Below are 15,714 nucleotides of genomic sequence, written 5' to 3'. Positions count from 1 at the left end.
CACACACACGTGACTATATAACTAGGGAAATCTGAAACGGTATGGATTGTCCTAATACTTATTTCTTGGCATTGGTATTGCACCGTAGTTGTGTAAGGTGGTAATGTTTTGGGAGACTAGGGGAAGAGTCTATGGGAATTCCCTGCACATTCCTCTGCACGCTCCTATAAATCTGTGATTCAAAGTAAAAAGTAAAGGAAGCTGATGTACAAAAATCAAATCTTTACATTTACCATGATTTTCTTGCAAATACAAAGATGAGCAGGGGAGGGCACTGCTGGTTAGTAGGTATGCGTGGCAATTCACTTTTTATGAGTCATGATGGCAATATGGCAGCATTTCCTGCAAATAGCGTATTTTTTACACATGAACCGGGAACGTTAAAATGTGTTCTATCTTCAGGGCTAGACTTAGGGTTTAAAGGGCCTGACGTGGGGCGCCTGGGTGGCTCTGTGGGTTAAAGCCTTTGCCTTTGGCTTAGGTCATGATCCTAGGGTCCTGGATCGAGCCCCGAATCGAATCGGGCTGTCTCTGCTCATCAGGGAGCCTGCTTCCCTTCCTCTCTCTCTCTGCCTTCCTCTCGGCCTACTTGTGATTTCTATCTGCCAAATAACTAAATAAAATCTTTTTTACAAAGGCCTGATGTAACCAGAGTGTGTTAGGGCCTCAGTTCCATGTTATATTCACCGGGCTGCTGAGGACATGGGCATCAGCCCATACAGAAAGGATGTAAGGGCAGGTGTCAGGACTCTGACCCCTTCTCTCCTACGTGTATGGTCCTGTGTGTTTATCATGGAATCTTGTGGTAGACCCGTTGCATTACTTACCTGCAATTTTCGCCCTTTCAGAAGATTGTTTCTCAAACAGCAACTTTTTCCTCAGTTCCAAATATATCCCATTGCCTGGCATTTTGAAATATCATAAGAGCATCTTTATATCTCTTTTTTAAGAAAAACTCACATTTCTGATGTGTTTCCCAAAAAAAAAAAAAAAGCCTTTAAGTCTGCAGTTACTTAAGACAATATTCGCATCTCTCAGGCCTACTGCTTCGATTTTTCTTATTCTCTCCTCATTTTCCTTAATTTCCTCTTCTCTCTTTGGTATGCTTCTTCTCTACCTTTTAGAGAAGACAATATCTTTAATCCTTTACCCTTTGAGGACAGGCCCAGAAGTTTTGAAATCACTAACACTAACTATTAGAACAAGGAATACGCTTCGGTCCCTGCATGCTCCTGGTTGAAGGCCTAATCACCTGGTTGTGAAGAAATTCAAATCTCCAGATACAGGTATAGCATATTATTAGGTATATTCAGAATATATTCTGGATAATAGGTAAGTCACAGCTTCTACCTAAGGCTATCGATGAGACAAACAGAACACCTGGATCACATGCTTAATTGGGTTCATTAGTTGTTTTCTTTATCTTTTAAAGATATTTATTTATTTATTTATTTATTTATTTGAGAGAGAGAGAGCACATGAGAGGGGGGAGGGTCCCAGAGAGAAAGAGGCAGACTCCCCGCTGAGCAGGGAGCCCGATGTGGGACTTGATCTTGGGACTACAGAATCATGACCTGAGTGGAAGGCAGTTGTTTAACCAACTGAGACACCCAGGGGGCCCCCCATTAGTTGTTTTTCATGACAAGCTTTAATCCAATTTTCAGAAAAGCTGGATTTTAGCAGGAAAATAACTTTTTATTTTTGTTAACTGTTTGCTTAGAGTTTATTTTCCTCTTGGTGCAAGGGACACCGTTGCAGGGTCTCTCAACTTACTTTTTGGTGTTTTGCTGTTTTGCTGTAGAAGAACCCAACTGCTTCTGCTCCTTGCAGCCTGCCTAATCTACAGGGCGGAGGGGAGGGAAGCCAAGTCACAGGTGATTGCGCCACTGGAGACCTGGGGAGATTCTGAGCATTCTGGGGACTCCAAGTTTATAGTCATGTAAGGGAGAACAGATTTTCGAGGGGAAAAAAGTTTCCCCACCAGTGTCCGGGCCAGGGAGGGGGCGTTGGGGATACCGAGGTGGTGAGGGATGGCTTCCCCAGGTACTCCGCGTCTCTGCAGGAGCTGTTACTGGAAATGGCGCCCAGGCGGGGCTGGTGATAGTCGTGGGTGGCCACAAGTGAGCCGCTGGAAGGGATGGCTGCCATGCTGTCGCTGGTGGGCCGGTGGAAACCTCGGGAGTGACCCCTCGCGGGCCTCGGTGCGCTCTTGCGGGTGGTGGGGACGGGGACGTTAGGCCACGGAGCCCGTGTGCAGAAGAGACCACCAAGGGCTACCCCACAACCGAGGCGTGCGCAGGGTTGAAAAATCACCTTAAATGTAAAGATCGGATGTTCTTTTTGTAATTAAGGCAAAATTCATATACCATGACATTAATCATTTTAAAGCGAACAATTAGTAGCAGTTAGTACATTCATAATGACGTGGAACCACCACTTCTGTCTAGCTCTAAAACATTTTGGTAAGCGCAAAAGAAAACCCCCTATCAAGTAGTTCTCATTCCCTCTTCTCCCACGTCCTGGCAACACCCAATTTGCAATCTGCCTGTATGGATTTACGTATTTTGGATATTTCATATAGAATCATATGACATGTGACAATGTCAGACGGCTTCTTTCACTTAACATATTTTTAGGATTTATCCATGCTGTAGCATGAAATGTACCAACACATCATTCCTTTTAACGGCTGAGTAATATTCCACTGTATGGTTGTATATGGGTGTATTATAATTGGTTTATCCATTTGGGACGTTTGGGTTGTTTCTACCTTTTGGCTAACCTGCTAGTGCTAAACATATGTGTACAAGTATTTGCTAGAGTCGCTGTTTTCAATTCTTTGGAATATATACCTAGGAGTGAAATTCCCGGGTCTTATGGTAATACCGTGTTTAACTTTTTGAGGAACCATCAAACTGGTTTCCAAAGTGACAGAGTCCCTTTACATTTGAGCATAGGTTTGTTAAGGGAAGAGGCTGTTTGCCTTCTGAAACAAAACAGAATTTCCATCTGCTTTCTTGGACTTAGCATGCTGTAGAATAAATCGCTTGGTCTCAGTTCTGGCGGTATACCATAGAGTTTAAAAACAAAACAAAACAAAACAAAAAAAGGAAATCAAGCAAGAAAGTTCCATCCAGGCTCCATCTCTAGTAATTCTGTTTTAATAAGTCTGGATTGAGCCTGAGCCACCCCAAGTGACCCCCAAGAAATCCTAATGGTGGCCAACACTGAGAAGTACTACTCTATGAATTCTGGGAAAGTAATTGCAAAAAACTTCCCCCAGAGAATAGGAATCATAAAATTGTCATGGACCCAGAACTAACTTTAATTTCTTAATTTCCTTGGCTATTTGATTCATAGCCATGTCTCTGTACCTCGAGTTATGCCTCAGACAGAATTGGACAAAAATAACTGGCCCAATGTGGACCGTCCAATTTTATTTTAAGCTTAAAATTAATCATATAGCTGTTAGTAATTTTAAATGACATTAATATTTTTAGCTGCTGATATTAGTTAAGAAACCACAGGGAAATGTTCAATTTAAGATCCCTAGCCAGATATTATTTTTGAGTACACTATCTTTCTCTAGTTAGTATGCTTATTAGACTTTCTTTCTATATAATATGGGTAAAAAAATTCTTTCTTCAGGGTCGCCTGGGTGCCTCAGTGCATTAAGCCTCTGCCTTCGGCTCAGGTCATGATCTCAGGGTCCTGAGACTGAGCCCCACATGGGGCTCTCTGCTCAGCAGGGAGCCTGCTTCTGCCCGCCCCACCCCCTGCCCCTGCCTGTCTCTCTGCCTAGTTGTGATCTCTCTCTCTGTCAAAAAATAAGATGGTCAACAATACTGGCATTTGCTGGAAATGTAATATGCAATAAAGAACTCTCTATATAGTTTATCTTTTTAAAACCTGAATTCCACCTAAATTTCCCATTCCTTTATCTGTATTTGGTATAAACATCATTATTTTCCATCCCCAATCACATGCTATCTCTCTTTTCATCTCGGAAACTCTCCCTTATCTTTGTCTCTCTCCCTTTCTCTCTTTGGAAAAACATTTTTCTGATATTGTAGCAAATTATGTTCGTTTTTTTCAGAATCCTTTTGACAAGCTTCCTGCAATCTTTACCAGTTTTTATAGCAGATTCTGAAAATACTTTTTCATAATGCCATGCTTTTCCAAATAAATTAGAGGTTTCTGAAGATTGCTATAATAACAGCTATTTATTTATACTTAAATAAGCAATCAATTTTAAATTGTATAGCTTAAACAAAAATAGCTCTGTGCATTGTAGAATTACCCCTCCCACAGGTTGTGTAATGGCTTAACTAATTATTTTTTTTTTAAGATTTTATTTATTTATTTGACAGAGAGATCATAAGTAGGCAGGGGCAGGCAGAGAGAGAAGGGGAAGTAGGTCCCTGCTGAGCAGAGAGCTCAATACGGGGCTTGATCCCAGGATCCTGAGATCATGACCTGAGCCAAAGGCAGAGGCTTTAGCCACGGAGCCACCCAGGCACCCTGGCTTAACTAATTCTTCAATGAGTCTCCCAAACAAGTGGACACCAGGGCCTTTCCCAGGAGAGCAGGCTTAATCATGTGCCCGACTCTTAAATTTTAGGGTGGGGAGCTGGATTTCCCTTCTTTCCTAAAAATCATATTACAAAGGATTTTGCATTAGGAAAGGATGGAGGCATTTGCAGAGGATACAAATATTTCCAGAAGAATACAACAAAAATATTTTTATTAATTATCGTGCTCCACTGTAGATAAGAAAAGTGAAGCTGAAAATCATTGCTGCAATGGCAATCATATTACATAAATAAATGTATCAAATTAACATGTATACCTTAAATTTACCCAATGTTGTATGACAAATACATTTCAATTAAAAAAAAGTGAGGCCGAGGAAGTTAAGTACTTTATCTAAGTTACTAAGTGGTTGTTACTAAGTTCAAATCGCTTTGCCTGCATCTTCCACTGTACCTCGTTATCTCTCAATATCCTTTCTTTTTTTTAAATTTTATTTATTTATTTGACAGACAAAGATCACAAGTAGGCAGAGAAGCAGGCAGAGAGAGAGGAGGAAGCAGGCTCCCTGCTGAGCAGAGAGCCCGATGCGATGCAATGCTATGCTCCATCCCAGAACTCTGGGATCATGACCTGAGCCAAAGGCAGAAGCTTTAACCCACTGAGCCACCCAGGCGCCCCTCTCAATATCGTTTCTTATCTCCCCACTGAAATCCTTCCTATTCCAGCCTAAGGAGAAAAACAAGAATAACAAAAAAATAGAAAACCAGGCATTAATTAGGATCCCTGATTTATATAAAATACTACCAAATGCTTCTTGCAATTTAAAAATAATAAATTGAGGGATGCGAGGTGGCTCAGTCAGTTAAGTGTCTGCCTTTGGCTCAGGTCATGATCCCAGGGTCCTGGGATGGAGCCCATGTCGGGCTCCCTGCTCAGTGGGGGTTTGCCTCTCCCTCTCCCTCTGCCCTGTCCCCGATCATCCTCTCTCTCTCTCCCAAATAAATAAATCTTAAAAAATAAATAAATAAAAATCTTACTATTAAAAAGAAAGAAAGAAAGAAAGAAATGGTAATTCTCCGGCTCCACTGTGGACCTACTAAATCAGAGAGTGGGGGTGGAGCCAAGCAATCTGTTTCACCAGCCACCCCCAACCAGGTGATTCTAATACATTTAATGTGTCAGATACGCACTAAAGTTAGAGAACCAATGATCTAAATGATTCAGCTTCTAATTCAGCAAAAGGGAGTTGAAGAATTGACTTAAGCTGGTATGGGAAAACTCAAAATCCATTTTATTAGGAACGTATGCTTTTCTATTTTCAGTACTGAACAGCCTAATAAATATGTTATATTTATTACTTGACCTAAATAAATGTGTTAAATACATGCACCTACCATAATTATAAATGCATAGTAAAACAGGCACACATAGAAGCAAAACCCAGAAGGAAATATACAAAAAACCCAATATATATTGATAGTGGAATTTTACATTTTCTTTTTTCTCTTTTTAACTAATTCAATTTTCTCTAAAATGAAATGAGGGTAGGTATTTTTTTTTAAAGATTATTTATTTATTCGACAGAGAGAGATCACAAGTAGGCAGAGAGGCAGGCAGAGAGAGTGAGAGGGAAGCAGGCTCCCTGCCGAGCAGGACCCTGAGATTATGACCTGAGCTGAAGGCAGCGGCTTAAACCACTGAGCCACCCAGGCGCCCTGAGGGTAGGTATTATTATTGCCATTTTAAACTTCAGAGCACCAAGTTGGAGGAGATAATTTGCCCAAGGTCAAAAAACTAGAGGCGCCTGGCTGGCTCAGTCAGTGGAGCGTGTGACTTGTGACCTCAGGGTTGTGAATTCCAGCCCCATATTGGGTGTAGAGACTACTGAAGAATAAAGTCTTTAAAAAACAAAACCAAAAAACTAGTAAGTGCCATGAACTGGGTTTAAACTGGGAGTTTATGACCAAGTTCAATTCACTATTACACTATGCAGTCCTTAAAAGAGTCCTATGTTTTACAATTTAAAAACATTTAAATCTATAAACACATATGCACAATCTATAAACACTGCACAAAAATTAATATGTTTAAAAATTCAAATGTATTTAGTATTCGTATTTAAAGTTAAGTATGCAATGACCATTACTTATCAGCTTTGTTTAATTACTAAGTTATTGCAATGTTAGAAAAATTATGTTCACAGGCCTGAAAGTGTTCCCAGCCAATTTCTTAAAAACATACTAAAAGTGACCAGTTCTGTAATTTTCATCAAACTTGAGATAAGAGTAAATATTAAAAATGAAAAGCCAGAAAAAATTAAAAATAAACATGAAAAGCTAATAAAACAACACAATTTTATAATACAGTGAAAAAAGATTAAATTGCATACAATATATGGTAAAGTTCTAGCATTCCTAAATGACCTGAAATAAATTCCTTTGGTTGGACTAAGAATTGTTGAATGGGCAATATTAATCATAAGGAAATGATTTAGAGTGGGGAAAGATGTAAGTTTAGATAATGAAAATAGAATAAGTAGGGGCGCCTGGGTGGCTCAGTGGATTAAGCCTCTGCCTTCCCCTCAGGTCATGATCTCAAGGTCCTGGGATCGAGCCCCGCATCGGGCTCTCTTCTCTGCAGAGAGCCTGCTTCCTTCTCTCTCTCTCTCTGCCTGCCTCTCTGCCTACTTGTGATCTCTGTCTGTCAAATAAATAAATAAAATCTTTAAAAAAAGAAAATAGAATAAGTAAAGTCAGTGAAAGTAGGGGAATTATGCAAGTTACCAAGATCTTATAGGGGTTAGAAAAAGACACCCCCTCCCCCACCAAAAAAAAAGACAAAATAAGGAGACTAATGCAGACTATCTGTGTTCTTGCCGACATCAGTATGGTGAGCCAAGAGTATATAGCAGCAGTTTGACCAAGATGAAATGATTTTTTTATGAAACTAAATGGAGTAACTTAAGTTGCTCTGGCCTGCAGACTCCTTTCTTGGGTATAATAAAAATACATGTAGTAGACCAAGCTCTACCCTGAGTGAATGTCTAGAGAAGCGTTTGGGCCACATTAAATGTAAAAGAAGACCCCCCCCCACTCCATTTGATGTCATTTACAAAAATAAATACTATATATTAAAGATTTCAATGTAAAAAAATTAGAATTAAAAAAATCAAGAAAGTCAATAAGCAGGGGAAAACTCCAAAACCAAGGCTAGAACCAAGTAGCTGTTTTTAAAATACTTAAACACACAAGATTATGCAAGATCTCTTACAAACTGGCACATAAAAAAAAAGACAACCCAATAAAATTAGTGAATACTGTTAAATAATGTGCAGAAGAGCATAAATGACCAAGAGAAAAGTGTTTGAACTCATTAGCACGCAGAGAAATACAAATTAAACTGACAATGAATATCATGTAAAGGGACATTTCATTGTAGTTTTCATTTACATTTCCCTGATGACTAAGGATGTTGAGCAACTTTGTATGGGTTTATTAGCCATTCATGTATCTACTTTAGAGAAATGTCTGTTCAAATTATTCGGCCATATTTTTTTTTAAAGATTTTATTCATTTATTTGACAGACAAAGATCACAAGTAGGCAGAGAGGCAGGCAGAGAGAGGAGGAAGCAGGCTCTCAGCAGAGAGCCCAATGCAGGGCTTGATCCCAGGATCCTGGGATCATGATCTGGGCAGAAGGCAGAGGCTTTAACCCACTGAACCACCCAGGCGCCCCTATTTGCCCATTTTTAATGGAGTTGTCTTTTTATTATTGAGTTTAAGGTTTCTTTACATTTTTTAAATACAAGTCTCTTATAAAATATATGATCTGCAAATATTGTCTCCCAGTCTGTGGGTTGCCTTTCACTTTCATGGTGGTATCCTTTGAGGGACAACAATTTTGATTTCTGTGAAGTCCACAGTTTTTGTTTTGTTTTTTTGTCATGTGTGGTTTTGGGGTCATATCCAAGAAACAATCACTTAAACTAAAGTAATAAATTCCTATGTTTTCTTTTAAGACTATTTAGTTTTAACTACTGCATTTATTTCTTTGAGTTAATATTTGCATATTCTGTGAGTTAGGGATCCAACATCGAATTGTCTTGACAACCTTTTTGAAAATCAATTGCACGCCAATGTATGGTTTTATTTCTGGACTCTCAATTCTATTCCATTGATCTATATAGCTATCCTTACGTTAATAACACACTGTTTTGGTTACTGTAGCTTTGCAGTTTAAGTTTTAAAATGGAAAAATGGGAGGCTTCCAACTTTGTTCTTCTTTTTCTAGGTTGTTTTGCGTATTCTGAGTCCCTTGAAATTCCTTATGAATTTTAGTATCATCTTCTCAATCTCCTCAAAAAGGATAGGGATTTTAATAGAGATTTTATTGAATCTATACATTAGGGGAGTATTGCCATCTTAAGATTATTAAGTCTCTGATCCATGAATGTGGCATGTATTCACATTTGTTTTTTAAATTTCTTTAAGCAAATTTTATAGTTTTTAGTGTATATATCTTGTATTTTTATTAAATTTATGTACCTTATTTTAATGCTATTATAGATTTAAAAATATTTTTCTTTTGGATTATTCATTTCTAGAAGAGAAAAATGCAATCCACTTTTTGTGTATTGATCCTATATCCTGCAAACTTACTCATTTATTAGTTTATTATAATGTTTTTTAATGGATTCCTTAGAATTTTCTCTGTACAAATTTATGATATCTGCATAGTTTTACTTCTTCCTCTCCAATCCAGATGGTCTTTATTTTCTTTTCTTCAGTAATTCCTCTGGCTAAAACCTTTAATACAATGGTAAGTAGAAGTGGCGAGAGTGGTTATCCCTTTTACCACCTAAGCTTAGGGAGAAGGCATTCAGCCTTTCACCATAAAGTATAGTGTTATTTATATGGTTTTTTGCAGATGACCTTTGTCAGTTTGAGGAAAATATGTTTCATTCCGAGTTTATTGATTGTTGAATTTTAAGGGTTGGGGATTTTGTCAAGTGGTTTTCTCTTGTCTATTAATATGATCATACATTTTTTGTCCCTTATTATATTAATATTACATATTGTATTAACTGATTTTCAGATACTGACCTATGCTTTCATTTCTTGGATAAATTTCATTTGGTCATGGTGTACATTCTTTTTTTTTTATACATATTGCTGGACTCAGTTTGTTGGCCACTTTCAGTTTTGAAAGATCTTTTTTCTGAGTATAGAATTCTGTATGAACAACTTTTTTCTTTCAGCACTTTAGTATGTTGTTCCACAGTCTTCTGGCTTACAGGGTTTCCAACAAGGAGTCTACTCATTTTCTTATCTTTGTTCCTCTATGCATTTATCTTCTTAACCCGGCTTCTTTTAAGATTTTCTCTCATCACAGGTTTTAGATAACTTTTTATTATTTTTTTCATGTTTCTTTTGCTTAGTGTTAATTGAGTTTTTGGATCTGTGGGGTTAGGATTTTCATCAAATTTGGAAAATTTTTTCAACCTTTCCTTTTTCAAATATTCTATTCCTCCACTCCCTCCCCTTTCTGGGACTCCAGTTACACATAAATTGGGCTCCTGAAGTTGTTTCAAAACTCTGTGATGCTCTATACATCTCTCAGTGCCTGGCTGTTGGTCTTTTTGGGAGGGGATTGTTTAAGTTGCCCATCTTGAAGTTCACTAATCTTTGTTTTTGCTGACTTGGTTGACTGGACTCATAAGTCACATGCCTAATCTCTTTAGTAAATTGTTGTGTATCCATACCCTTGACCCTGTTTCCAGAACGTGCTATCTGGATAGGCTGGAGAATTTTCCAAATAATCAAGTGCTGGTTTTTTTGTGTTTAGCAGTTCATCCTCATCTTATCTCCATTCTCTCACATTTTACTAAGCAGCAAGGAGAAACTACGCTGTACCTTCAAACTTCTTAATTGAAAATCTCCTTAGTTAAATATGTAAGTTTATAATTTCCAAATTCTGCTTTCCACCTAACACAATTCAGCCAAATTCTCTACCACTTTATAACAAGCATCCAATAACGTGTCCCTTATTTCCATCTGAGGCCTCCCCAGAAGCACTGTGAACATTCATATTTTCAGCAACATTCTAACAACCTATATGACATATAGGATATATCTATATATAACAACCTCTAAAAAACGCAGAAACTTCCTCTATAGCTCTCCTAAATGAGCTCTCAAAACACCTTTGATGTTCACATTTCAACCAACCATGTCTTCAAAGCAATTTACGCTTACTACCAAGTACCTCAAAATCCTACCAGCCTCTCTCCATAAGCCATTACTACATTTTAGGTATTTGTTTGAGCAACACACCACTTTCTGGTACCAAAATCTGTATTAGTTTCCTAGGGCTACTGTAACAAAATACCTCAAACCATGTTAACTTAAAACAACAGAAATTTATTATCTTCACAGTTCTGGAAGCTCGAAGTCCAACTTCAAGGTGTTTGAGGGCCTTGTACCCCCCTGAAACGGGGGTGGGCGTGGGGAGGAGGGATTATTACTTGCCTCTTCCTAGCTCTGAAGTGAGCATCAATCCTTGGCATTCTTTGGATATAGCTACATCACTCTCTGCCTCTGTTGTCACATAGCATTCTCCCTGTACATGTGTGTTCAAATTTCTCTCTTCTTCTAAGTACATAAATCGTGTTACATTACGGCCATGCTGTCATCTTAATTATATCTGCAAATACCCTATTTCCAAATAGGTTATATTCACAAGTACCAGGGGTTAGGACTTCAACATATTTTTTGGAAGAGACACAATTAAGCTTGTCACATCAACAAAACCAAAATCCATTTTTTTAAAAGGCCAACAAAATTGACATATTTAGCTAGACTAGACGGGGAAAACGAGAAAGCATTCAAATTACTAAAACCAGGACTATATAAGCACAAATCTATGGCAGGGTAATAATATTTAGGGAAAAGCTGCCAGGTCCAAAGTCTAAAGAGAGAAGCACTCAGTGCTCATTTTTCTTGCCCAATTTAGTTGGCCTATTAACGCCTGGGGGGTGTGTGGAAGAACTACTTCTCACATCCTGTTTCTTCTAGCCCAGAAGCTTGGAAAGGAAAAAAAAGAGATGAGACATGGGCCCGTCCAAGTCCTCTTTGCGCGTACTGTGTAAAAGTATTTGCCCCAAGAGCAAATTTCCGTTCTCGGTTCATCCAACAGTCAGTGCCTCTTCGTTTCCTTGATTCTGGGCGCCCCCACCCGCCACCCTTGGCAGCTTAGTAACCAGAAAGCGAAATGTACGCAGGCGCCTTTCCGGGCTCATAGAGCCCACCTCTCTCGGGCGAGTCCCTCGCTCTCATCCAATCAGAGCCCAACCAGGAAGCAAGGGCGTAGCAGGGCCTCCAGATGCGCAAGCTTTCGGGACCTAACGAAGACAGCGTCACGTGATTCCAGTCCCCGCCTCCCGCCCTCTCCTGCGGAGGCTCCTGCGAAGCACCGCCCTTCAGCTGGTGTTCGCTGATTGGTCACTGTTCGCGCGGTCTCCTGGGTGACGGGAACGCGTTAGCCCTCTTGGTGCAGGCCAGGTGCGCCTGCGCATTTGCTACATCGCGCGGCCGCTCGAGCCTTGAGATGAAGGTAAATAACTTATAAACTCGGGGATGGGGAGGCGGGAAAACGCGACCACTGGCTCTTAGCCCACTGAGCATCACTTTGAGGATAGGGGCCTGCCCCCCCCCCACAGAATGCGTTAGGAATGGGGGAGAGAGTGGGTGACCGGGGAGGGGGAAAGCGGGGCCGAAGTTGAAGGAAGGAGGGGAAAAGAAAGAAAATTGTAGAGGAGGAGAAGGCGGAGAGAGAGGCCTCATTTCTGGGACCGCGAACGGAGTTGAAGGCACGGCCTGAAATGAGCGGACTGGGTCAGAAGGGACCCCGAACTTCGCACGGCGGAGAGAGCTGTGTGCTTGGAGGGTTGTAGCGCCATTGACTGCATCACAGCTGCTGCCTTCCCTGTCGTGAACCCCTGGCAAGCCGCGCGGCGGCTCAGCCTTAAACAGAGTGAAAACCTTCCGAAAGAATAATGTCAAATTGTATGGCCTGTGACTACTTGAATGTACAAATCACTCAGCGGCTAATGTACATAATTCGCGGAGAAATCTGCACTTGAACGCGCAGTCCGGCTCGAGAGCAGCATCTTCGGCGCGCACCGTTCCTACACTTAGGCTTCTGGTGAATCCCATCCCGCGTCACTGGCGGCAGCTCATTTCCAAAACCCTCTGCCTTACGACAGCAATAGCTCTCCGCCCTGATGTGGCAAAGAAACGGCAGTTCAATTTAAAAATTAAGTCCTAATGATTCCTCCTGGCTCTTAGCGTGACAGTTGGAATTGACAGACTGGTAATCATAACATTTCAAAAGCGCTTCACAATTTATGAAGTATCAGAATGGAGGATATAATTATTCTTGTTTTACAATTGAGAATTTTGTGTTGAGGCTATTTAAGCGAATTGTTTTAAGCCCTACAGCTGAGAAGTAAAAAGCGAAATTCAAACCTTGGTTTTCTGGCTGTGAAGCTACACTCTTTCACCACAATGTATATGAAGCATGCAAGTGTAACTCCACGTAAGAGAGATATGTAAGATCACAGCCAGGAGAGGTCTACCATGAAGCTAATGAGATTTAAGTTTAAGTATCCCTCACTTGCATGAAGGGAGTTCCAGCGTCATTGTGGTCACAAAACTGCAAAAGATGCCTTTGTACTTCTTTTTTCCCCCGCCTTCAAAGTGTTTTCAAGCTCCACAAAATGTGGATGCACTGGTGATTATAGAACACTCCTGTTTCCAACAGAGGTGGATTTCATCTACTTAACATACTGAGTTCTTATTGATTGGTGTTTAATTAAAAAAAAAAAGATTGATGATTTTTAGAGAGAGAACATGGATGAGCACGGAGAGGGGCAAGGAAGGAGGGGGAGAGAGACTCTTCAAGCACACTCCCTGCTGAGTGCAGGGCTCAATTTCAGAACCCTGAGAGGATGACCTGAGCAGAAATCAAGAGCCTGACACTTGGCCAGGTGCCCCTTGGTGTTTAATTTCAAGATTGTCAAGCCTCCTGTAGTACTGTGTAAGCATCATATGCCTAGACATATTTATAATTTAACCTAATATTAAAATCTAAATTTTTTTATTCAAGCTGTATGCTCTTAATTGTTCTAGATCAACATTGATGTAAATCTCCTGTGAGCCAATGTAATTTAAAATTTTTAGTAGCCACATTAAAATGTTCAAAAAGAAACAGGTAAGATTAATTTAAATACTATTTTGTTTTATCCAGTATTTCCAAAATATTTTCTCAATATGTAATCAATATAAAATATTATCAATGGAATAGTTTACATTTTTTTATATTCCTTGAAAGGCATATGTATTCTACATTTACAACACATCTGAATTCAGACTACCTACATTTCAAACCCTCAATTTGAAGTCCAGCTCTGGCTTCTGAATTGGATACCCCAGTTCTGGACTGAGTGAAAAGAAAGGCTTTTCAGTTGATAGACTGTCCACCCTATAGCTAAATTAAACACTTAATGATTAACTAAATATAACTAATGGGTAGAGGGAGAAAATTTTGAATGAAGTAGTTTATATTTTTATCATGGTTAACATGTTTTAAATGGTAGTTTTGTTAAGTTTAATCTAAAAAATGCATGCTATTGGGGCCCCTGGGTGGCTCAGTGGGTTAAAGCCTCTGCCTTCGGCTCAGGTCATGATCCCAGGGTCCTGGGATCGAGCCCCGCATCAGGCTCTCTGCTCAGCGGGGAGCCTGCTTCCTCCTCTCTCTCTGCCTGCTTCTCTGCCTACTTGTGATCTCTGTCTGTCAAATAAATAAATAAAATCTTTAAAAATAAAAAAAAATAAAAAATAAAAAATCCATGCTATTCCCCCATGTTTATAGCAGCAATGTGCACAATAGCCAAACACAGAAAGAGTTCAGATGTCCATCAATAGATGAATGGATAAAGAAATATATATATATATGTATGTACACACACACACACACACACACACACACACACACACACACACAGGAATATTACTCAGCCATCAAAAAGAATGAAATCTTGCCATTTGCAACAACATGGGTGGAGCGAGAGTGTATTACGCTATGCAAAATAAGTCAATCAGAGAAAGACAATTATATGATTTCACTCATTTGTGGAATTTAAGAAACAAAACAGGATCATAGGGGAACAGTGGGGAAAAAAAGAAAAACACGACGAAACCAGAGAGGGAGACAAACCATAAGAGGCTCTCAATCATAGGGAACAAACTGAAGGTTGCTGGAGTGGAGAGGGGTGGAGGGATGGGGTAATTGGGCAATGGACATTAAAGAGGGCATGTGCTGTAATGAGCACTAGATATTATATAAGACTGATGAATCACTGACCTCTATCTCTGAAACTAATAATTCACATTATGTTAATTAACTGAATTTAAATAAAAAATTTTTACAAATCCATGCTACTGATTATTAGCTGAATTCAAGGTTAAATCATTTTACTTTAGCATATAAAATATTAAAATTATAATTTTTCTAAAATTAATATTCAAAAACATTTAAAACCAAAATTTATAATAAATGCTTACTGTGTATTGAGGTCCATACTTCATACAAAGTTTTTTGTTTGTCCATACAAACAACTAGATTGTAGAAGTTTGTTGATTAGTCGTTTTGTCTGTTACTTTGTTGACTTTTTCCAGATAAGCTCTAACAATAAGCTTTTACCATCTTGAACCCTACTGTTTTCATGATCACATTGTGATATCTTTGACCAACTCTTAAATTGTATGTTTGGAAAATATAAAAATTACTTTTATCGTTTTAGCGTGTTTTCTCACTGCTGGAAAAGACTTGGCTTGGCACACCAATACAGTTCACCTGGCAAAAAACATCAGGAAACTACCTTGCAGTAACAGGGTAAGAAATCAGTGAATATTTTAAATCAATCATCCTGACTTTAGGCGGTTGTATGCCTGCATAACCACGCCATTTATTTAGTAGAAGTTCTTGTGTGATGGTTCTATAGTGGGAAAAATGATACATTCACTTCCACTAATATCACAGTTCATAAAATTTTTTCCCTGGTAATAACTTTGTAGATACAAATTATGAAACTGTCATGAAAGAACACTGAAATTACTTGG

General features: G+C 39.2%; 1 protein-coding gene across 1 annotated transcript in view; it reads left to right on the top strand.

Annotated features, from left to right (window-relative positions):
- The first annotated feature begins 12,108 nt into the window (after positions 1 to 12,108).
- WDR19 (WD repeat domain 19) overlaps positions 12,109 to 15,714 on the top strand; it is a 97,965-nt gene continuing 94,359 nt past the window's right edge. The window contains exons 1-2 of the mRNA XM_045989079.1: positions 12,109 to 12,145; positions 15,396 to 15,487. Coding sequence (XP_045845035.1) covers positions 12,140 to 12,145; positions 15,396 to 15,487 — 98 coding nt within the window. The 5' untranslated portion in view covers positions 12,109 to 12,139. The remainder of the gene's footprint in view (positions 12,146 to 15,395; positions 15,488 to 15,714) is intronic.

The sequence above is a fragment of the Meles meles genome, chromosome 2, assembly GCF_922984935.1.
Source record: "Meles meles chromosome 2, mMelMel3.1 paternal haplotype, whole genome shotgun sequence".
In the NCBI taxonomy this organism is placed as follows: domain Eukaryota; kingdom Metazoa; phylum Chordata; class Mammalia; order Carnivora; family Mustelidae; genus Meles; species Meles meles.
The sequence above is the reverse complement of the archived record's forward strand: the minus strand, read 5'-3'. Positions and strand labels throughout refer to the sequence as shown.